The sequence below is a fragment of the Talpa europaea genome (genome assembly GCF_964194135.1).
Source record: "Talpa europaea genome assembly, chromosome: 3".
NCBI classification, from domain to species: domain Eukaryota; kingdom Metazoa; phylum Chordata; class Mammalia; order Eulipotyphla; family Talpidae; genus Talpa; species Talpa europaea.
In genome coordinates this window covers 139,053,607-139,079,181 of record NC_140069.1, presented here as the reverse complement: position 1 = coordinate 139,079,181, position 25,575 = coordinate 139,053,607, and the positions used below count along the sequence as shown (strand labels likewise).

Here is a 25,575-nt window from a genome sequence, read left to right as displayed (position 1 = left end):
GAAGCGGAAGTTGGGGGCGGGCCCTAGCGGGGAGTGAACCGGAAGTACAAGGTGTCCAGCTTCTCCTCCGCCAGGCGGAACCTGCTCTTGGGCCCGGCGGCCGCGAGAGAACTTTTTTCCTCCTTCCCAACGGTCGCCGCGGCCAACTGCCCCGCCCGCCTGGCGGCCCGCCCCGCCTTCCCTTCCTCAGCTCCCGGCCCCGCGCGGCCCTGTCTGCTGCTGCCCCCGCCTCCTCGCCGTCTGCCCGGCCGACCGGCGCGCCCGCCGCAGTGATGTGCGACAAGGAGTTCATGTGGGCCCTGAAAAACGGGGACCTGGACGAGGTGAAGGACTATGTGGCCAAGGTAGGCGGGCGCGAGGCGGGCGGCGGCGAGGGCGGGGGGGTGGGTTGGGAGGATGCTGGGAGCCGGCGGGGGCCGGGCTGGCGCGGGGGGCGGGGAGCGGCGTCCGGGGCGCGGGGGGCGCCAGGGGCCGGGGGCGCCTCACCTGGAAGCCGGGTCCGGACGACCAGGTCGCCCTCTGTGTCAGGTAACTCTCCGGTCGCCGCGGCCTGTGTCCGTCCGCCTTCCTGGCCCCCGGGGGGAGGGGGGGCGCGGTAACGGGCACCTCTGGAGTCACTTCTGGGGACTCGGTCTTTTGAGTTTTCCCCTCTCGCGCGCCCGAGTGAGTTCCCGAAGTCTGTCTCTGAATGAGGCGGATCTCCATCTTGGACCTGGCCGTTCCTGAATGAAGTGACCCAAGTGGTGACAATTAACTTGGGGTGTGGTATGAATTCAAAATGCTTCTTGACGTGGGGGGTGGGGGGGTGGAAAGGGGTACCGAAAATAGTAGTATGTCAAATCCTGAAGCTTAGTGTCACTTGAGTGTGAAGTCAGCTTTGGGTGTGGCCTTTTTCCTGTCCCCCCTCGACGGCCCAAGACAGATTTGTTGCCAGGGGTAGGGTTGCCTGTTTGCATCTGGGAGTGTTTAAGCTCTGGGCAGCTTTCGAACGAGCCTGTTAACTTCACTGACTCCTTCTTCTGGATTCCATCTGAAAGAGTCACACGTGGAATGAATCGCAATACAGTTTGGTCCCCGTGCATTTGAGGGTGAAATGATGAAGAAAGTGAATTTCAGGACTAAGCCCAAAATCCAAAACTGAATCCAGGGTGAGTGTCAGGCGCTCCCTGACACCGAACCTTTTGTCGCTGACAGAAATTATTTGTGATTTTAATACGGTGGTGATAAAAGGAGGAAATCTTCCAAAAGTATAACTTTATGCCAGAAGACATAACCATGGAGGGCATCTTGCTCATCTTCTAGAAGTTCGTGCACCCGATCTGAATTTTAGTTCTTAACAGGTTTTGACCACAGGTGTGGTGCTGTTTCTGCTTCAGAGATGGGTATTAAGCAGAAGCAGAGTGTCTTAATATGTAAATATGTAGCATGTAAAGCAGTGTTTACTCGGGTTAATACCATTACAATTTAGACGTTTTGTTTGCAGATTATCTGCTTAGTTGTTATTTGCAGTGGATATTTAGGACAGTAGTATACATTGCCATCTCAGCCACTGGCAGTATGAATCTTGACTTAATAGAAGTTTCAATATAAGATTGAAGGGAAGACATTGCCTGAACACTTCAAACTGTGGTCTGCTTTCCATGTGGTCTGTAGTACTCTAAAAGTGAATCACCTTTTCGGTTTCTGAGTTATTTGATATACTTGAAATACAAAAGATTGATAAGTATTAATGAGCTTACAGTTACAAAATAACAGGATTTATGTAATGTGTTATTTTATGTTATTCTTGTTAATCTTGTGAAGTGTAAAGCCTTTTATTAGTCCCATTTTACGGATAACTTTACTGAGATGCCTGCTGCTTAAGAAAAACATGAAGTTACAGAAATAACAAATGAAGCCAGAAGTAAAGGGCCAACTCCAAACTCACTCTTTAACTGGTACTTGCACAATCTCAACCTAAAAGTAATCGTGAGACTATATAACAAGATAGTAGGACATTCCCAAGGTGCACATGCAGGCAGATAAATTTTACACAGTTCTTGATCACTTGGAAACATTTATGTAAAAACATGTACCAATAATAATGATCAATTAATTTTTTTTTCAGGTAGTTTTTAAGTTAGATGATTATGTTGTGTTTGTTGGTTTTCCTTCCTTTTTGCTACCATACTGTCTACTGTCAACAAGAAAAACAGAAAAAGATGTGCAGGTTATTTTAAAAAAGATGTGCGGGGAGGATAAACATTTCAAGTTCATTTAAAAGGAAATATTAAGAACTGGTTTATGCAAAAAGGTTTGACTGTAATGTAATCCTCTAAACAGACTACTGGGCTTTTTTCTTTCTTAGTTCTTAAGTAACTTGAGCCTCTTAGAATATAGTTCGCTTTGTTAATGAAAAATAGCAAAAAGCAAAACAACCAAAAACTTAGACTCCAGTTTTTAGTTACTGAGCTCTTTTTGTGCCTGTTCATACTCTCGCGTTCTTATAACGGTTTCATCTGCGTATAAGCCATCCTCCCCGCTTATTCATGAACTCATTTTTTTCATTCACCAGTTTATGAACGCACATTATTGTCTGAGTTTATGTAATGTGCATTTCTCTAAGTACGTACAAAGAAAGTACATAAACATTTGCATTTGTCTAGATTTCCTTCTAAAGACTGAGAGTCTTTAAAATACTCTCCTCAGTACTCCAATGAAGAGGATCTTTCACATTGTCACATGTAAGAATGTACTGATAAGGTGAAGCTTTTTAGTGTAGTCCCCTTTTTTAATTAATATTTTTTTAAAAATTAGTAATTGTACTTTTCTACCTGCTTCTGACTTCTCTACAGAAATCTGAAGTATGGGTAGGCATAAACTGTTGGTTTGCAGTGAGTTCGTAAGCTCCAAAAAGTCAGTTCAGACTTCCCAGGCCACTGAGAATTATATGTTTCTAAACAGAAAAGGCACTGTATAAAAAACTTAGATTGCCCCATAATAAATGTTCATTTAAAAAAAATGACTTTTAGATTTAACAATTTAGATTGAATAGTTTAGATTTACCAGTTTAAGACTGACCTTAAGGCTATGTTTATTTTAATTCATCCATTTTTATTGGGTACTTTTCAGGTCTCTGTTACTTTGCTAGGCCTGACATGATTGTGAAAAAGTTGGATACAGTGCTCAGGAAACTCCAGCATCTGTATTCAGCAGACCTGTGTAAAATAGCTTTCATACTTTTGAGATAGCGTGTAAATTGTAACATCTCATTTGGTTTGTCTGATTGAAAAACAAGTAAAAGCCAGAAAGTAAGATATTTGTAAGTAGCAATAGTAGATACTCATAGCCCTATTTTCAGTCTGCTTCCTCTGGATGACATGATTTTTGCGTCTTTCCTTTCTGCCTTTACATTAATTTTTCCGTTGGAGTTAATTCAACCCTAGCTGATCTCCAGACTGCATAATGGATAGTGCTGTTCAGACAAATTCCAAATTCAGCTCACTATTTTCTTCCCCAAAACGTAAGACGTCATGATACAACCACTTGACAAATCAGAAATTAGGAGATTGTCCTAGATTTCTGAGTGTTACCAGTAGTACCTTTTTAGTCTTTCATTTCTTCCTCTCTTATCACTACTATTTTTGATTTAGTTCTTGATTCTTTCCAGCCTGGACCATATTCCATCAACCTCTAACTCTACCTTTCCTGGTCAACATGTGCATTTTAATGGAAGGAGTTCTTTCAGCCAGTTTCCTTCACTGCCCTTAATACATTTGTAATTATCTATTATTTTTTAAAGGACCAACTCTTCTTTTGGTTAACATGTGAGGTAGGTCTTTATGATCTGGTCTGTGTCATCTTCTAAACTTAACTCTAAAAGCACTCTGCTCCAGACCTTACCCATGCCATTTCTCGTGGATGTTTACATTCTTTCATACTTCTTGACCAAGTCTGCTCACCTCAATCTCTAACCCCAAACTTCCTATTTATTCTCTTAGCTTAAATACTACCTCTTAGGGATAAAAATATTGACTCCAAGTGAAGCATTGCTTCTTTATTGTTTCATTTATCAAATGGCTGTAATTTTATTTACACATCTGTCTTTAATTTAGCTTTGAGCCTCTGGAGGGGTAGATACTATATATTCTTTTTCATCTTTGTATCTCTCCAATGTAGTGCCAAGGAATTTCACACATTAAAAGCATATGTTCCAAATAAATTATTTTATTCTTAACTTAGCTAAAGTTTCAAAATATTTTACTAGTTACATAATAACCATTGACAAAATGACTTGCATTGCTAGGTACTAGAAAGCTCTGCAAGATTTTTACCTAAGTTTTCATTTGCTTTTTACCATTGTTTCAATGTAGATAATATTCCGATTTTAAGGTAAGAAGATGAAGATTAGAGAAGTCAATTAACTTAACAGGATCATAAAGTAGCACACGTGGTATTTAAATGCAGCGCTCTCTGAATCTACAACCCTGGACTTTTAATTCACTTTATTAGTCTTCCTTGAAATGGTTATCTGGTTTCTTAGCTCACAGTTACTTAGAATTAACAAAAGAAGAACTAGCAAGAGGCAGGCACAAATCATCTCTATGAATGAAGACAAAAAATAATTTTTTAAAAAAAATTAACAATTTGAAAATAACTAGAGACAGCATCTCTATAAACTTTAAATCTCCTCGGAGTCTATCTTTGCTCTCTGTAGAGTATGTCCATAGAGAGACTGAGTGATAATTTGTGGAAACCATTTGTCTTTGTAGTCAGACATACTCTTACAATGATTTGTTCCTAATTATTATCCTATACAGTACAGAAACAGTTATATTGATTCCATTTGCCTTGGGAAGAGACAAAAGTAATGAGTACTGAGCGTTCTATTAAAGGCAATGTGAGGGTATAATTTTATTTACTTATTGTTTCTACCCATGTGGTATTGTTAACACCGTTTTAGAGATGAAGAGACTGAGGTAATGATTAAGTAACTTGCTCGAGGTCATAAAACTCTGAAGTAGGAGAGCTGAAATTTGGACTCAGTCTCTCTGATGCAGTTTCTTACCATTACATTTCATTATACTGTTGACCAGCATCTCTCCATAATGCAGCTAGCTCAGGAGGTACTATATTATTGAGTATATACAAATAATTGAGTATATAAAAATAATCACAGCAAGATAATGGTCCATTAAGACTTACTTAGAGGTGAGCTTTCGGTAGATTTAAAGATCCACCTCCTTGAGGAGAGTGCTTGTGAGTTACAGCAGCAAAAAGTCTCTTACAATCTTCCACAGGTCTGTTACATGTACTGTCTTGTTTACATAGTACTTGTTTCATTTGCTGTGAAATACTATACATCAGGTCTCTCACTTCCCTTTCTCTGCGTGCGGTTTCCTTTCCCTCGCCCTCTCCAGCCCCCATTCTAATTCCATCTGCCTTTGACACACTAAGTTTGAAAAGCAGCAGTTGTGTGTTTTGAGAGGCTCGGATCTCTTGAACTGAGAAAAATATTAACTCTAGAAATTGCGAGACTTACTATTTCTCAGGAATACTTTTCAATTTTCTAATAAATGGACCTTAAATGAGGTCCTGACTGAATCTCTCTTGTGTTAACTGTTTTTATGCAGCTTTTTTTTCATTTCAAAAAAGGATCCATTTCTTATAAAAATATGTCAGTGTGTTATGCCATTTCTACAGCAGTCCTGGTTATCCAGTAAGAAAGTGAAAATATCAGCTTGTATGGTTTGGTGCCCTCAGATACAGAAAATTTAGTATGATTACTTTTCTTTCTGTTAGACTTTTAATCTTTTTTATATTGGAAGGCAAGTGTTCACTTACCCTGGTGCAATTAAAAGTAGAATTAATTAAAGGTTATTTTAAGTATAAAAATAATATATGCTTATTATTTAAAAGTTAAGCTGTATTGAACAGAATAGAGTGAAACATTGTGCCTCATTACCTATTCCCTCTACTCCGGTGGTTTCTTTCTTTAAAATAAAAATTTTGTTACCTATAAGACTAAATCTGCTAGATAGAAAAGTTTTAAAAATGAGATTAATTCAGGTACAGCTTAGAAAATGCAACACCTGTGACTCCCTTCCGCAGTCCCTGCTGAACCAAGCTGGCTCTTAGCTTTGTGTAGCAGATTTGCATAATTTCAGAAAAATACTGGAAATTCACTGATTCGGCCATTTCCCCCACCTGAAAAATTCTATACACTCTACATTTTGCTTTTTGAAGTCCCCTAGTAATCTGTCTTAGGTTCCATATTGAAGTTTATTCACCCTTCCCCTCCTTTTTAATGATGTATAAAATTCCAGCTTATGGATGCACTATATTTAACTAGTACTCTGTGAGAGTGAACATTTTGTTTCTGGCCTGTTTTTGTGACTAAATAGTGTTATAGTGATTCCCTTTGTATATGTGCCTAGATAACTTTGAAACTGTACCTTCCTGACCAGTTTTATCAACTTTACCTTGATTGCAGTACGTGAGACTGATCATTCCCTACAGCCCTGAGAGTTCTAGGCATTGGACTTGTTCAGTTTTTGCCCTTTCCTAGGTAGAGCATATGTTGCTTCAAATCACATTTCTTCAATGAGGAAATCAAATATCTTATTAACAGAATTTCACTAATATTTGTATTTCCTCCGAATGTCGTTTATATACTTTTCTGTTAAGTAGTTTGTCTGTTTTTTTTTAATTGAGTTATATGATTCTTTATCAGTTCAGGAAATTAGTTTTCTATAATGTTTTACGATGTTTTCCCCAACTTGACTAAATCTGTTTTTGTTGTTCTACAGGGATCTTTAGTTTACTTTTTATGTGGTTAAATATATCACCTTTTCTCCCTTTTTCAACTTGGATTTTGTGTCCTATTTAAAGACCTACTTTTCCTCTCTGAAATTATAAATATGGTCTTCTAGAACTTCTGGGTTTGATACTTACTTTGACGTAAGGTGTGAAACAGGACTATAATTTAGTTGTATATTTGGTTGTTTAACTGTGCCCATATCATTTACTGTATAATTCATTGTCGCCTGCTAATTTAAACTTAACTTTCGTGTATAGGACTCCAGTATGTGTTTGGATTACTTGCTCTTTTCCTACACATACCGAATTGCTTTAATTATCTTAGCTTCATAATATGTTTTAGTATGAGATAGAACCCTTATGTTGTTAGTTTTCTTCAGAATTCCCTCTTGTGTTTTCTTTAGAATTTTTGCAGATAGTTCCTTTAAGGGGAAATAATGAATATTATTTCTACTTATCTCATTGTTTAAACCATTTGTCTTAATAAGCATTAAACTTTTTTTTTTTCCTGTGCTGCTGACCAGCATCATTGTGATCTGAAGAACAGTGCTTCAGCTTTTAATTTTTTATGAAGTATTTTAGGTTAGAAAGATATGGCTCAGTGTGGAGGGTAATCAGAGTATTTGAACAGTGGAAATTGTGTTGGATCAAATCATAGCAGAATTGATAATTAAGCATTGCTTTATGGTATGACATCAAAGGTCACCTTGTGCAGAGAAATAGGATTGCAGGTTTTTTTTTTTTTTAATTGTATCTTTACCGTATAAGTAATTCTAATATACTTGCAGGCTTGGCTTCATTCATTCTTGTAATTCACAAAAAATTACAAGGATTGAGAGGAGCTGTGATGATGATTATTGAAAGCAGTAGGAGAAGAAACCAAAACATAAGAAGCTGACCAGAAAATGAAGGGGCAGTCACGTTACCTTAAAGTTCCAGAGGCTTATATATGAATTAATCTAAGTATAGCCTTAAATTTCAAGCAAAGTTTGGTTTGATCCACTTTTCTCTTACTCGAAAAGCAGACGACCTGTATAATAGATATGTGGGGAAGATTTCAGTTTGAATATAGAAAATAATGAACATTTTGATACTTAGGTCTAAATTCTTGTTTGTGTGAAAATTTTATTTTTTTGGCATGAAAATTTTAAATGTGAAAAAAGATGTAGATAATAAGCACTTTACCCATAATAGAAGTTACAACACTTTCCTTTTGGAATTTGAAATTCATTTTGGTAAAACCATAGTGTGGATGGAGTTTTAAATGTATTGACTTTGGAATAAAACCCTTCAGGTCTGTCCCTCATACTAACTGGATCATTTTGGGTAAGTTAGTTAACAACTCAGAACTTAAGTCTCCTCAGTTGAGGGAACTAGGACTAATGATACCTACTTAATATATGTAAACTACGTCCCATTTTTCTTGGTATGTGGTGAATGCCAATAAATGTTAATCACTGTTACTGATAATAACCATACGTTAATTTCTCTCTTTTTTTTAAGATTTATTAATTAATTAATTTATTTATTTATTTATACAAGCACTGGGTACAGTCAGAAGCGCGGGAGGGTGAGAGAATTCACCAGAGCCAGAGCAGGGAGCAGAGCGGGCAGAAGGACCGAAGTACACTGCTGAGGGGAGCAGCGGGTGGCAGAAGAGGTCTGCATGCCATGTGGGACCCTCCTCCGGTGGCCGGGGAGCAACCAGGGATCGAACCGGCGCTGCAGAGGCTGCGGGCAGCTTCGCAACCCAGCGCTCAACCGCTGCGCCACCAGGGAGGCCCCAACCATACGTTAATTTCGAAGCAAAACTGCTTAAAAGATCTAGTTTACCTCCTTTACCTAGTAGATGTGCAATAATTGAATCTTAAAGGACTTCACCAGGATCATACTGCTAATTACTTAGGTAGTTCAGTTTTTTTGAACTGAATAGATATTTTTTTCACTACACTGTGGTGTTTTATAATGAAACTCTTTATACTGGCTGTTATCTGCATTGCAGTACTTATTCCCCCACCCATCTGCTCAGTAAATTTCTGCTTATTTTCAAAGTTCCTGTTCTGCATAGTATTTAATTCCTTGTTTATGCCAGTGAGATATCTAAATGGAGTTTTCTTGTGTTGTGTGTGCTAGTTTAGCTTTCTTCAGCACTGGTTTCTTGACTGGAATTCAGTTTGAAAAGCAATGGCTAAAGCAGCTCAGATCTGCTCTGTGAAATATATTTAGGTTTTGAATGTTCAAAAAGAGTTTTGTCTTGATGTCTGGTTTCAAAAAACAAAGAATGCATGTATAGGTGTGGCTCACTTGTTACCATTTAGATAATTTGAATAGTGGCTCTCATATTTGAGATTTTTTTTTTAATTTAATTTAATTTATTTATACAAGTGCTTGGTACAGTCAGAAGCGCAGGAGGGTGAAAGAATTCACCAGAGGCAGAGCGGAGAGTAAAAGAGGCAGACTGACGAAGTACATTGCTGAGGGGAGCAGCGGGCGGCAGGGGAGGTCGGTGCGCCATGTGGGACCCTCCTCCAGTGGCCGGGGAGCAGCCGGGGATGGAACCGGCGCTGCAGAGGCTGTGGGCAGCTTCGCAACCCAGCGCTCAACCACTGCACCACCGGGGAGGCCCATATTTGAGAATTTAAACAACCCCTCCCCAACTGTTTCTGCATTTGTAGAGGGGCATTTGACTTTGGGGGTGAGAGATTTTCCAGCATTTTGAAGCTCCTTGTGTTTAAAGAGTTTCTTGCTATATACAGTGAATAGTAGTGAAATGCATGATCTGAGTCCTGCCATAACAAATGCCAAAAGGAGAAATGAATTGCTTTCTCCTGACCACATTTTAAGGATTGGTCTCATAATCCAAAGAGAGCTAATTGGATGTTTTTTTTCTGGAACTGATACAAAGAATCAGGCACAGTAAAGTAAGTAGTAGCAGCAATAAAACATCCAGTTTCCAAAAACAGAAGTAGTGGTGCCTCTGATGTGACATCCCTCCTCTACCCAAATGGTTCTTGTGATGGATTTTTATTTCTTGCTTTTAAGCTTCCTTTAGTTCCTGCTCATTTGCTGAGCTTTCTTAAACCTCCCCAGCAATTCTGTTATTTCTGATACCCATTTAATGCATTATATTTTTGATAAACAATGAGTTGGTTTTTGTTGCTTACAATTAAGAACCAGATATTATTTTTACCAGCCCTGATGTGCTGTGAGCTTTTTGAAAATAGAAATTGCCTCTTATTTGCCATATGGCTTATTTAAATTTGGGTTGAATCAAATTGGTATTTCTAAGAACTCATTGTTTTCAAAGTTGTTTTACCTTATTCTTTGTAAGAGATGTTTTAGTGTAAATGATGTTCCTCCTTTCCTCTCTTGTAAATAGCTAAGTTTTTAAACTTTTTTGCTGTAAACTCAATAATTTCATCCTGCTGTTCCACACTAGTACAGTAGTGTGGTTGTGAGATCTAATAGTGACCATCGTATAAGTATAAGCCAATTTCCACTTGTAACCTCTCGTGACTGTTTTAGAATTTTTTTTTAAAGATTTACTTATTTTTATACAAGAACTGTGGTACAGGCCAGAGGTGTGGGAGGGTGAGAGAATTCGCCAGAGACAGAGCAGGGAGCAGAACAGGCAGAAGGACCTGCTGAGGGGAACAGCTGGTGAGACAGGAGAGGTCTGCTGTGCCATGTGGGGTATCTCCCTGGCTGGCCGGGAACCGAACACGCGCTGCAGAGGCTGTGGACAGCTTCACAGCGCTGTGCTTAACCCGCTGCGCCACCGGGGAGGCCACGTTTTAGAATTCTCATTGGGAATTTTAAAAAAGAGGAGGGGCTGCTTTTTAAAACCATGCTGTCTCAGTAAAAATAAAGAAAATTTTTAATGTTCATTCCCTTGTGAAAATTAATAATCATTAGTGTTTTTTCCTTTGATATTAACGATCAAGTATTAAATCCTATACTTAATATCACATTACTTATAACAATATAAATGCATGCATGTAGACTATCAAATGATAAAATTGAAAACTTTCTAGTTGCAAACTAAGTCCTTAGAAAACATCATTTTTTAAAAAACCCTCTATAAAAGGCTACTTAGGTGTTTTCTCTGGATTCCAGTAGACCTGTAGTTGATTGTTAAACCCTACTGCTTATTAACCTTGGCCAAGTACTTAATTTCATCAAACCTCAGCTTTCTCAAGTGCAAATGAAAATTACAATCATGCCAAATTTTTAATTTCAATTTTTAAGAGAGATACTATAAAATTCACAAAGCAGTGCCATACATTGTGAAACTGTATAGTGAATATTTGCTATTTGTTGTTTTCATGTAGGTCCTTAGAGGAGGCTTAGAGAAATCAAGAGTTAGGCAGTGTCTATCATGGCTATTCATCTCTGCTGTTACACAAAAATAGCTGTAGATGATATATGAACAAATGAGTGTGTATTCTTGTAATGAAACTTTATTTACAAAAACAGGCAACAAATTAGCTTTGGACCATAGTTCATTTGAACCCTGCATAACCCCGAAGTTACAAAAACTAGATCATTGAATAAATTTCATTTCTTTTCCTCAGGAGGGTTTGAGGTACAAAATAATTAAAATATATGATCAGATCGATATAAAACTTATTTTGGGGATCTGCATTTCCAAAAATATGATTCAGAAATAGTTATGGTTGAAAGATAACTGAATTGTAAGGAAAAACAAGACTTAGAAAGCCACATATGGGTAGAGGGCAAAAGAATTTGAATGGCATTCTCTAAAAGAAAAAGCATAGACTCTGTAAACTTGAACCTCAGGCAGAAGATTTAGAATTATTTTGAAAATTCAGAGTCCTTTCTTGTAAATTTGCAAACAATAATTTTAATTTAGATCCTTGACTAAAAGGAAATTCCACAGCTATCAAAGGCCATCCTTCACCAGAAATGTTCCAGAATTCCTCTCTATCCAGCCTTAGTTTCAATCCTGTGATTTCCAACTCTAGGAAGGGAAAAGGAAAGCTCATTAGCACAGTTTTCACTGCTTCATTCATAAGTTATTCAGCAAATATTTGAGTGCCTACAGTGCCAGCCACTGTCTTTAGTGGGCTTAGAAATATCATAATGAATAATTCTTCTGGAAAAACGTTTTCTTCAGTAGGTGTTAAAGGATGCACAACAAATAAAATAATTGTACAAGTTCTGAATAAATTATTTCTGTGGTTCATAATGACATAAGTTAGCAACGATGCAAATGTGTTAAGAAAAGATACAACTATATGAATAGACCATTTTAAGAGCCAAGAAAAAGTCGTATTTGGTCAACACTGGTGCCAAATTCAAAATGAAAGATAAAATGGGAACAGAATGCCTTCTCTTTGAGTGTGGTCCTACATAATAAATTGATACGCATATAATTCTCAAACTACCCAGGTAGGCTTTATAAATCCATTTTATAGTCAAGGACATGGAGGTTAAGTAATTTGGCCTGAGATCTTCCAGCTAATAAATGAAAGGACAGGATTTGACCTAACTGGTTCGTAGGCATATTCATTTCTTACCTGCATTGAAATATTTCAGAACTACACATGAAATATATAAATACAAAAACCTGAGATTAAATATTGTTGATAGAGCATTGAGATTGAACTAGCAAAATGCTGAGAAAACAAGTTTGAACTGATAAAATAGATGTTTTCAGAACTGTAAAGACCCAAGATTGGAGTTAGAGGCTCCCCAGTTAATAAACACAAATAAGAAATAAGACACATCCTCACTAAAATGATTGTGAAGATTTTTTTTTTAATCTGGATAAAATAGTGACATTAATTTCAAGGAGTAAAATCAGTTTACCTTAATTTTCTCTGTTAGTACTTGAAGACAATAGATTATACATTTGAATGTATTATCTTGCTCTGTTGTAATTTATTACCCTGTTTTACCCACTGTCTACAATATTTGTGGCAAAGTTATATCCCAAAGTAATGACTTTCAGCCTTGAAGAGAGGAAAGAGTGAAGGTCCTGGGAGTGGGAGGGACAGTACCATCGATCCAACTCTGAAAAGGGTCTTGTCACTTTAAAATTATTAACCACCATGGTCTTCAGGAATTCTGAATTCTAAGAGGGGGAAAGGCAACACCTTAGCTGTAACTGAATTATTAGGGACATAAAAATTTGTTAAATTTTTAAATTAAAAAAATGTAATGTTAAACTCAATAGTTTTGTTGCATTCTGCTGCCAGGTTTCCAGTATTAACTAACATGCTGTGCTACAGATGGTCACACAAACGCTAATTAAGTCTACTATTTGTTCAGTAGCTTTTGAGGACACTGGTTTCTTGTGACAGTACAGTATGTGTTTATGTCTTAGAGCACTGCAGCATCATGTACATAATCTTGGAGATCAAAGGAAGAGAAATATTTGTTCTTTTCACCTGGGGGAAAAAAGGCTTTTAGAAAGTCTCTGTAGGGGGCCTCCCCAGTGGTGCAGCGGTTGAGCGCTAGGTTGCGAAGCTGCCCACAGCCTCTGAGGCACTGGTTCGATCTCCCGGATGGTCCCACATGGCGCGCAGACCTCTCCTGCCTGCTCTGCTCCCCGCTCTGGCTCTGGTGAATTCTCTCACCCTCCTGCGCTTCTGACTGTACCCAGTGCTTCTATAAATAAATAAATCTTTTTTTAAAAAAAAAAGATTTTATTAAAAAAAAGTCTCTATAGGACTCAGAAGTTCATTTCATTTAGAGATAGTGCAAAGAATGTTGTTCCATCCAATATTATTCAAATGAACCTAATGCTGTATCCTAGAGACGTATGAAAAATACTGGATCTCATTAATAACCCCACCCAGCCACACTTTTGACATGCATTTAAAAGATCTTCACATGCCGTACAGGAAATTTTACACTGAAAACTGTACCACATATTTCTAAATACATCTTTATTTCATATTTTAGCCATTGAGGGGCGCATGGGATGCAAAACTAGAAAAACGGGGAAATCTAGTGAAAGGAAGAGTGAGACATGTAGAAAAAGAGAGAAGTTAAGGTAGTTGCTTCCTTGACCCAATCTACATTGGTATTGTAAACCTTAGAGATGCAGCACTTCCCATCACAAAACCCCTTAAATCATGTTTTATATTCATCAGTGTTCCTAAGCTTTTGCCTTTGTTTCCCTTAAGCTCCAAGAAGCTGTAACTGCAGTGAAGTAGTAACAGCCGCCCATCAGAAGAAAATTTATAGTCTAGCAATAACAATGTTGCTAGACTATAAAGCAAACCATAGACCTAACTTTCCTGGTGTTATGAAGTAAACATGCCAGTAATATTTTTATTCTAATGGTCACCATTTAATGTTAGGTGTTTGCTAAGTGTTTTCTCTGCATTCCTCATTTAATTGTTACAAAAATGTAAAGGGGGGGAGTTAAGCATTAAAAACTGTTAATAGAACTCTCTTAATGTTGTGGGTTTTTTTTTCGTAACTCACACGAAACTAGAAAAATAGGTCTTTGAATTGAATACACAAACTCTGAGGTTAATTTCCTTTGGTAACAAAATAGATTCGATGATATTTTAATAGCTTTTTAATGGAATTTAAAATTACCATTACCTTTTTAGCTAATACGAAGTCATTGGAATTAGTATCCTTTAAACATTTTTTTTGTTTCTGCAAGACCCAGGCAAAATTATGTTTTCAAAGTTTAATGTGAAGCAAAGAAACTAATGTAGTTTCATTTTAATTTAATCATCTTACAGAAGCTCACTTCCAGTTTTGACTTTATCCATGAATAATAATCTTACCATCAGCGTAATTAATATTTTTACTTCCATTTTCAAAATACTCTAGTTCTAGTATTGAGTTTCTCTTTGCTCCATAGAGTCCAAAGATTGATATATACTAATTCAATCTCATTAATTATTAATCACTCCTGTTATAGCTTTACCTGCCAAAGATACTCCCTCACTATAGTGCTATTTTTGTCAGTTGTTTTCTTGCTATTCCTCAGATAAAGAGCAGGACTAGCTTAAACATTTTTTAAATGTAAATGGACATCTTTTTCCCACTTACTTTTTTTGCTTTGAATTCTACTTTGTTATGCATTAGTATTACTCTTTTTTGTTTTTTAGATAAAGGTACCTGATATTTTTGGCTATTATATATTTTCTACGCTTTCTCATTTCAGTTTGTTTTTAAGTGTCACTCAGTAGCAGCATCCAGTTGGACTTTTGCTTTTTCTTTTTAAGAAAATCCAAGATTCAGTCTTTAAAATTGCTAGTTAATTCTGTTTGTATTTATTGTCGTAACTGATCAGTTTATAATTTCTGCTTTTTAGGCTTTTGATTGACTGAAACTTTCATTTAGCCTTTTTTTTTTTTTTTAATAGCTGTAGGAATTTATCCTCTTGGCTTCTTTTTCTTCCATCAGTTGAACTGTATTCATTTTTTTAGGCTTACTAGAACTTAAATTTTATCAGAAAAAAATGTTTTCAGTCTAAATTTTGCTATGTTAACAAACAGTAGCCTTTGGTTTTAGCTTTTCAAAACACAAAAGGGTACTATGTGCTCATTTTCATAAAATACACTGAAATTCATAGGTGAGAGGATATAATTGGTTTTAATTTATTTAATACCTTTATTTTAGAAAAACGATCTTGATGAATATGTGGCATTTCAGTAGATCAAGTAGTGTGGAAATAAGGTAACCAAGTCAAAGAAAAGAAACAATGGAAGTTTCCGGGAAGTGACAAAGCCCTGGTGTGTGGTGAGCCATGTATATATGAAAGTAAAAAGGCCAGAATGGTGAATTGGAGTTGAAGATGAGTGTCAGCATGAGGATTTTGTATTCAACAAAAGGAAGCCGTTGAAATTTTTTGAATGAGGAAGTAGTGTGATCAGTTTACATTTGTTGAAGATGAGCAATTGGATAGAATTTTTATCAGATAAAAACTAATAATAGTGGTTGGCATTTATTGAGTGCTTACTATATGCCAGACACCTTATGTTGCTTCAGTGACGCCTCACAACAATGCTGTGTGATAGGTGACTTTCCAAATCACCATTTGCTGGGTTTCCAGTCAGCTGATGAGTATTCTATACATTCTAATATTAAATCATTTTTCCAGGCATTCTCCACATACACGTGTATGCATAAACCTACTCTCTCCAAACACAGCTATCTTATTGTATACTCTTACTTCTTAACTTAGCTGTCATTACCAGTTAGCAGTCACAGCTTGTTGTTTAAAATCTGCGTAAAATACCGAGCATCCCTTCCATTGGGGCTCCTCTGTATTTTGGGCTCAACTAAGCGGCACGTGTTTATTTGCAGGTTTGCTTTCCCAAAAAGGCAGCAGAGTTTTGAGTCAGTCAGGCTTGTTTTACCCCAAACAAGTAGCACGGTGCCTAAATTCTGGTAGGTTCAGTAATTATTGAATTAAATCTATTTGTAGATCATGTCTTTTTCTAAGACAAAGAGTCTTTCCCTTTTTAAATCCGTGCCTACTTTTGTTAGTAAAACAACTCAAAGTGATATTTTTAAAAAGTATTTTAACTATGAAAATGTATATATCTTGTTTTCTTTTTTAATATTTGGTAAAATTTACAGCATAGTCATCTGGGAGTTCCTTGGAGGAAGGTAATCAACAGTAAAGTCTGATATTCACTCTTTGTAGCTTCACTCTTTAATTTCCAGCCGAAAATGAATCAATGCTAATTGATACCGAAGAACCAGCTTTTGGTTTCTGTTATTTTGTTTTTCAATTCATTGATTCCTATTTGATGTTTCATCTTTCCTACTGCTCACTTTGGATTTAATTTGCTGTTTTTTTTTTTTTTTAAAGATTTATCTATTTATTTATACAAGCACTGGGTACAGTCAGAAGTGCAGGAGGGTGAGAGAATTCACCACAGTCAGAGCGGGGAGCAGAACAGGCAGACCGACAAAATACACTGCTGAGGGGAGCAGGGGGCGGCAGGAGAGGTCTGCGCACCATGTGGGCCCCTCGCTGGCAGCTGGGGATTGGAGGCTGCAGAGGCTGTGGGCAGCGCTCAACCGCCATGCCACCGGGGAGGCCCAATTTATTGTTTTAGAGTTAGGAAAACTCAGAGGGGCATGTGGCTTCCCCCAAGATCTAGTGGTGACGAGCTCATGCTCTTAACACCTCCATCATACTGCAGGAGGACATACCAGAAGACTTATCAAGTCTGCTGTCAAGGCATTGGAAAGTGAATCCCCAGCATTGCGTGGGCATTGTATATTAAATGAACTGACTCCTGTGAGTTTTAAGGAAGAGTGAGCTCACCATAACCTATGAAAATTTCATAGACAAGTGATCTTTTTGGTTGGGACTTCAATTTAGAGTGCATTTGAAAGAACAGCGTGTAATGACTATGAAATGATAGGGTTCTGAACATCTTTATTCAGGATATGGCTTGGTGGTTGACCAAACCAAACTAAATGAATTACAGTAAATGAGAAAACTGCTTTCAGACAATTTTTGCCACTCTGTAAATATGAACTTTCTTTACAAGAGAATTAGAGGCAAGATGGTGATACAGAAAATGAGTTTAGATTTCTAACCTTACTAAATCATTTCAAAATTAAACCTCTTTTCACATTATACTTTTGGTAAATTAAATGGAGGTGTTCTCCATTTAGGATGATTTAAAGATTATAGATACTGCATTCAGCACAAAGCCAAATCTGTAGATGATCAGTAGTTGTGTTATTGTTAGAATCTGTTAAGCCTCAATGCATGCAAGTTATTGTGAGGCCTTAAGTTCATTTTATGACATTACTTAGCCTAACCATCATCAAGATTGTCATTTTCTTATAAATACTTGTATAATACTGCATTCCTTTCTTCATAGCAGTTGTATTTTGTAATTACCTGCTAAATCATGTAATTATTTGATTACTATCTGTCTCAATCTAAATAGTTGCCTTCATGCTCTCAGAAAGCCCTGTCTGATTTTGCTCAACATTGTCCCAAGTGCACAATGCCTGCCGTACAATAGTACTTTAAAAAAAGTGTTGAATGAATGAATGAAATGAATTGATAGCAATTACTGATAACTTTGTGGTGTCTTCCTCCATCAGGGTATGATCCTTTTTTTGTAGAATTAAAATATGTATCTCGTGATCTGCAGTAAAATCATTGTTTGAACTCACTGGTATCGTATGGTCACATCTTGACATGTTGATTGAATCCCTTTGGCATAAAAGCACAAAAGTATTTCATTACATCTGGCATTATTGTGCATTGTTTTCAGCTTAACTAATTAGGATTTGAATTATTATCTTACTGTGTGTTAACTATTGTCCAGAATTTCAGATTCTCTTACCACTTTAAAGGGAAGTGAGGCACCTGGCATTTGTATTACTCTACCATCTATATAAATACTGCTTTCATGTGATTTCTTTATCAGGGAGAAGATGTCAACCGGACGCTAGAAGGTGGAAGGAAGCCTCTTCACTATGCAGCAGATTGTGGGCAGCTGGAAATCTTGGAATTTCTGCTGCTGAAAGGAGCAGATATTAATGTATGTAAACAACATTTTCATTCGGGGGGGGGGGGAATCCTGTTTTACACAAAGCATACTTGTTTTCTATAGCTTTATAAAATAGATACTTGTGGGAAATTTTTACTTTTTAAGTAAAAATAGTCTGAAATTACACTAAATTTCCTGTAACTTAAAAATGCATAGCTAGGATTTTTAAAAATAAGCAGAGCAGTCTTTTTAAAGCTAATGAAATTGGACATTCCCGGGCCTCCCCGGTGGCGCAACGGTTGAGCGCTCGGTTGCGAAGCTGTCCGCAGCCTCTGCAGCGCTGGTTTGATCCCCCACTGCTCCCCGGCCACCGGAGGAGGGTCCCACATGGCGCGCAGACCTCTCCTGCCGCCCGCTGCTCCCCTCAGCAGTGTACTTTGGTCCTTCTGCCTGCTCTGCTCCCCGCTCTGGCTCTGGCGAATTCTCTCACCCTCCCGCGCTTCTGACTGTACCCAGTGCTTGTATAAACAAAACAAACAAACAAATAAAACATGCCTCTATTTAAAAAAAAAGAAAGAAAGAAATTGGACATTCCCCCTTGACTATTGCTTTTCAAGTTCTAAAGCAACTTCTGTAGGGAGCAAGTCTCTTCCTGGACTTTGTCATTTCTACAATAGTGGGGCATTGAGACTTACATAGGCTAAATAGTCACACAGTGAAGGTTAGAGACAAATTATGAGGTGAGAGCAAAGTCGTCCTCCTCCTACTTCAATACATGGACTCTCGGGGAGAAACTGCTTGTGGGCTTAGGCTAACTCCGTTCACTCCGTAAGAGGCTAAAAACTTGAATGAAGAGATGAATGTGTAAGGTGGCTTATCTCTTCGTTTATTATTTCATAGGCTCCAGATAAACATCATATTACCCCTCTTCTGTCTGCTGTCTATGAAGGTCATGTTTCCTGTGTGGAATTGCTTCTGTCAAAGGTAAGGTCATTTGCCAGTGTGTTTCTCATTACTGTATAACTGTTTAAGCTAAATATTTGGTTGTTAAATTTTGTGTGGTATCAGCAACAGGAAATTAGAGGCAATGTCCCAAATTGAGGTCTAGAACAGTGTGCTGAAAACACCTGGTCCACAAACTGTTTACTACTAGTTCATAACGGGTCATGAGCTTGGCCCAGAATATGAATCACCACTGTTTTCTTCATCACATATCTTGCTATAAGAAAAAAGTTAGCTAAACAAAGCATTGTATTTAGTGGAATAGAAATGTCATTGTGAGCCAGTAAGTTTTCAGACTGGTCATAGGTTTATGGTCCACACTTTAGGACCCCTGGTTTGAAATTTGTAGGCCTCATTTTCTGTAGTAGTAGGTACTGAGCAAGATTATTATTAAAGGTAGTTTGCTGAAAGTAAGGGGTCTTGAAGTCATGTGCTGTCTTGATGTGATTGGTTAATTCCTAAAGCTTATAGCAATCAGTGGCAACCATTCTCTTAGATGAAATATGCAAAGTTGGAAGATAAGAAATCAGCTGTTTCTTATCTTTTCTTATTTCAGTGAACGTGTAATAAATAACTCATAAATAAGACCGGTTAGAATTGATTAATGCAAGTTATTTTAATGTTTCTCAAAAAAAGAGAAGACTTCTGCAAACTTCTAAAAAAGTTTTATGAAAATAACTTTCAGGTATAGACAAAACTTTCATCTAAAACTTACGATGCACCTACCCCCTTGTAATACATTAGCTCAATATCTGAATGTCTTTGGAGAGACTTAAAGGTCCATTTATATTTACCCTATCTCCTTTCTGTGGTGAACTTTTCTTTGAAATCTTGAAATGATCTTTGTATTTTTTCTTGCTAAATAAGACTGCCATAAAGCTATTAAAATCATTTCACAAGGGGTAACTTAAAAACAAATTAAGGGTCTCCCTGGTGGCGCAGCGGTTGAGCGCTCAGTTGCGAAGCTGCCCGCAGCCTCTGCAGCACTGGTTCGATCCCCGGCTGCTCCCCGGCCACCGGAGGAGGGTCCCACATGGCGCGCAGACCTCTCCTGCCGCCTGCTGCTCCCCTCAGCAGTGTACTTCAGTCCTTCTGCCTGCTCTGCTCCCCGCTCTGGCTCTGGTGAATTCTCTCACCCTCCCGCGCTTCTGACTGTACCCAGTGCTTGTAGAAATAAATAAAAATAAATCTTTAAAAAAAAGATTAAAAATTATATCCACAACTAAAAATAATCTATAGTCACTATGTTCAAATAAGAAATAAATGTAGCATGTGTCTTCTCATTTATGTGTATAGGTCTTCATCTAAATTTTTCTTAATGTGGATAAGTTGGGGGAGCTACCTGTCTCTTAAGAATTAATTGATTATGGGAATTTTTTTTAAGTGAAAGAAAAAATAGCCACACTTAACCCACCAGGTAAATTAAAGTTGTCATCAAATGCTGACATTCTTTTATGTCATTACATTTTCAGTGTGGCAGAGTGGGTACAACAGAAGAGCATGGCATTGAGTTAGGGAAAAAAAGCTTTCAGGCCTGGTCCTGTAACTTAATAGCCAGTAGATCATTTGACATCTGAACTCAGTGGGATTAATGTATCCACATTTCAGGATTAATAAGAAGACCAAAGAAGATAAGGTCTATCCCTTTGGCTTTAGTATTTACCAGATTGAATTCTATTTTCCTGCTTTCCTTTGTCCCCTTTACATTGTGGAAATATGCAGAGAACCAATCTCTAGTTTTCCTTAGTGATTTTTAAGGCCCTAGTTCCTATAACTTCCTGACCTCTGTGAGTTAAACAATCTCTAAAATAGCACTTGCCTGGGCCTCCCCTAGTGGCGCAGCAGTTGAGCTGCGCTGGGCTGCGAAGCTGCCCACAGCCTCTGCAGCACCGGTTCGATCCCCGACCACAGGCGAGGGTCCCACATCTCGCGACAGACCTCTCCTGCTGCACCCGCTGCCCCCCTTAGCAGTGTATTTCATCAGTCTGCCTGTTCCATTCCCTGCTCTGGCTCTGGTGAATTCTCTCACCCTCCCGCGCTTCTTACTGTACCCAATGCTTGTATAAATAAGTAAATAAATAAGTCTTTAAAAAAAAATAGCACTTGCCTGCTTCACAGGACTGCTGTAAGGATAAAATTATATATATACACACACACACACAAATATGTATATAGTATGTTAAAAACTCAAAATTGCTACACAATTTTGATAAAATTACACTAACAATAGGTATTTGAATAACATTATTCATTTTTTTTTAATGTTACTGTTTTGGGTAGACTCCAAGATTGAATTGTATCGATAAGTTCTATGGTTAGTAATATTTAAATGGTCATTGAAACAGTTGGAAGTTCTCAGGTTCTGAACATTTTATCCTGCTACCATGAAATTGTAAACAGATGCCCCAAATAATGAGCTAATAAGGTTCTTTGAAAAGTTTGACTTTTAAAATGCATGTGAATTCATTCAAATACTACGCAGTGTTTTCTGATGTAGTGATAAATGGTGATACATATTGTACACAAGGTAGAAGAAAAGGTAGTTTTTCCTTTTAATTTGCATGCGAGTGATCTCTGAAGGATAAAGTTTATGTTACTCAGGTACTGGTCCACACTCTTTCTTACTGGTAGATGCGAATTTTTTCACCTATTTGACAAATAAATGGCAAACGTATATGAGGCATTATACTAGGTTTTAACGGTAAAGAGATGAAAGTAATGAGGAACCAGCCTTCATGGAACGCAGCCTAATTTTGGGAAAGCTGTGAACATACATGGTAAATGCTATAAAAGTGGGGTTGGCTGTAACGAAAACTCCGGCTACACAAGAAGGTAACCCATAGCCATGTGTCCAAGGCAAAAATTAACAAGTGGGAATACATTAAACTGCAAAAGAAACCATCAACAAAGTGCAAAGATACGTAGGGGATGGAAAAGAATATTTGCAAGTCAGTTAGCTTGAGAAGGGTTGCTATTCAAAATAAAGGACTCATGCAACGCAATAGCTTAAAAATAAGCAGATGACCTGGATAGATGTTCTCCCAAAGAAGGAATATAAAAGGCCAAAGTGTACTTGAAAAAATGCTCCACATCACTAGTCGAGGAAATGCAAATTAAAGCCACAGCGAGACAGCAGCTGCTGGCTCGGACATGGAGAAGAGGGGGCCTTGTGCCCTGCTGGTGGGACTGTAAAAACTGGTGCAGTCGCCATGGAAGCAGTAAGGAGGTTCCCCCAATATTAAAACTACCATATAACCCAGCAATTCTGTATCATCAAAGGAAATGAAAACAGTAATTCGAAAAAAAATACCTGCACTCCCATGTTCATAGAGCACTTAAAATAGCCAGGACATGGAGACAACCTGAGTATCCATCCGTGGATGATGGATGAAGAAATCATAGCATACACGGCGCAACATAATTCAGTCATAAAAAGTGAAATCATACTATTTGTAACAACATGGAATTGACCTGGAGGGCATTATGCTAAGTGAGAAAAGTCAGAGAAAGACAAATATTCTATGACTTCTTACATATGAAATCTTTAAAAAAGAGAAAAAAAATAACAGACTTGTGCTTACCAGAGGCAGAAGGGAGGGGGAGCTGGAGGAAGGTGGTCAAAAGATACAAACTCCAGTTATAACTAAAGTGTTAGGGATATATGTATGACATGATGGTCTATAGCTAAAATGGCTGCATGATACACAGGAAAGTTAGAGTAAATCCTGGGAGTTCTCATCAGAAGGAGAATTTTTTTCCTATATACTTTATTGTATCTACATGAAAAAAAATGGGTGTTAACTAAACCTGTTGTGGTATTAATTTCACAGTATATGTAAATCAAACCATCATGCTATAAGCCTTAAACTTACACAATGATTTATGTCAATTCTTTTTCCATAAAAGTGAGGTGTGGGGAGGCAAAAGTACATCTTAAGTTAAGCAGACTGAGACGGAACAACTGACTCCACTGTGTCATTAATATCCCATGTTCTCTTCTCCCCCGTTTTCCCCAGTTCTTATGGGAGAGCAGAAACAAAAGCACAGCTTTTCAGCTCTCATTTGGGTGACGCAAAAAGAATAATGAGCTTTCTCTCTTTTGATCTATCAAGATTCAGACTCCAGAAGTGAGCATCCTTCTTGAGTCAAATAAATCTTTTGACAATTGGCAAGGAAAGTACATGGCACCTTAAGTTACAGTGCCAGAATCCCACACTGGAGACAAATGATTCCCCAGAACTAAAATTAGAATGTTATCAAAAAGGGAATGAGCTCTAGCAGCTACAAAGCAACAGATGTTCACTATAATATTTAATGTATCAATGCAGTTTACAATACTAGTCATAAAAAAACAGCAGCCATCAAAATAAGAAATAATGTTTTAGATACAGTGATCCCTGTTATTATCATTTAACCTCTGTTGCAGTACTTTCTACACTGAAATTCTCAATTTAAATTTCTCTCCCACTTGACTGAGTACCATGAAGCAATTAAATTCAATGAGGAAATAACTTTTATAGTCGTATCGAGTAGGACTTTAATCATTTAACACTTCCTAGAATGTCATCTCCTTCCTGGCTTACCTAATCAGCTTGTAGCGACTCATCAAAACTGAGCTCGAGCATTACCTCACTCAGGACGACGGCACCTGACACCCCACGTTCCCTCGTCCCTGTGCATGTGCTGGTGCTGGTCTTTCCTCGGGGTCACGTTTATTTTTCTGTCTCCCGCACTAGCCAGGCTGGCGCACACTCTAGTTTTGATTCTTTCTCTCCTTACAGTGTCTCCATATCAAAGGGTTCATAAATGTTTGAATGATTAAATGGGTTTGCCAGAGAGAGGGTATAAAGCAGACGGTGGGGCCTGAGTACATAAAGGTGTAGCATATGGAGTGTTCACAGTGGAAAATTCCACAGCATTAGAACATGGGAGAAAAGACCTGGTAAATTTGACAAGAATAAAAACTCTATAGGACCACTTGATGGCAAGTGTAGACAATCCTGTAGGCCATAAGAGCAAAAAAATGCGTGAGATTTGGTAAGGGGAGAAGGGCAGGACCACCAGGGACTATTTGATGGATAAATCTTGGTGGGGGTTGGTGCCAACACAGAAAGCCATCAGACGGTGGGATATTACTGACCCTGGAGTTAAAGAGACTCAGACCAGGTTTGGTTACCAACTCATCCACCATGCACTGGACGCTTGTAGACACTGGGGACATGGGGTTAGTGGTGCAGATTCCTGCTCCATGGAGCTTTCATTCTAGTATGGGCAGAAGGATAAAAACAAGCATAGAGGTATTTGTAAGAAAAGTATTGCAAAACGGTGAATAATTTTGTCATTTGTAAATACTTTTTTTTTTTTTTTTTTTTAGCTAAAGTGCTTTTCCTCATTTTATACGATGTTAGGGGTATTACTTTTAAAGTTTAACTAATTGGTTAAATGTATGATACTATAAATAAAAGCCAGTTCACTGTGTTACTGGCAAATAGTATTTGTAGCTTTGTATTTAGAGTTTCTACTACCTGAAAAATAATCTGGCCTTTTTGCAGTTGAATCCAGAACCTTGCCAACTGTTTGGGGGTTTTTTCCTTCGAAAGAATGGACTCTTACTAATAAAGGAATTTTTAATTCTCCACATAAACATCAGCCTATGCCAAGAAATCTAGTCTCTCCTTCTCTGTTCTCAGTTGTGGACTCATTTTGTGATACTCTTTCCTCTCTTTTCCAGGGTGCTGATAAGACTGTGAAAGGTCCAGATGGACTAACTGCCTTTGAAGCCACTGACAACCAGGCAATCAAAGCTCTTCTTCAGTGATGGACGGATGGACTGACAGCTCTGCAAGAATGACTCTCCTGTGGCCTCACACTGCTGCCTGTCTGTCTGTCACTCTCTATCTGCCAGCTTCTTTAGCTAAATACTTTCAAAGGGGTGAGGGGGGAGAGAAATTCATAACAATTCAGACTTCCAGGAAAAACAATGTTTTGGAGGAAGGGAAAAACCACGATCAGGATTCCTGGTCAAATCCACCTCTTTTCCCATCAAAAAAAAATACATATTCAATAGCTTCTACCCAAGGGAGAGCAAAGATAAAATATACCATAACATTTGACTCTTTCAGCTCCCTAGCTCATTTATTAATTAGATTGTGTCAAGGGTCTGATTATACAAAGGCCAACTATACATACTTGGTAGCCCTAACTGTCAGCAGTAGTGGCTGCTGTGATGTCAACTTAGGGTGCTGAGATAACCAATTAGCTCTAGCCTTCTGCCTTAAGACGCACTCTAGGGGATCTCCTGGCATGTGAAAGC

The 25,575-nt window shown here is 38.0% G+C and overlaps 1 protein-coding gene across 1 annotated transcript; it reads left to right on the top strand.

The window, feature by feature from the left end:
• Nucleotides 1–272: 272 nt before the first annotated feature.
• On the top strand, nt 273–25,080 carry MTPN (myotrophin; the record flags this gene model as incomplete). The annotated part of the gene is made up of 4 exons (XM_084229201.1): nt 273–344; nt 18,198–18,311; nt 19,161–19,244; nt 24,994–25,080. The coding sequence occupies 4 exons, from the start codon at nt 273–275 to the stop codon at nt 25,078–25,080; spliced, it is 357 nt and encodes a 118-aa protein (XP_084085327.1).
• Nucleotides 25,081–25,575: the final 495 nt, after the last annotated feature.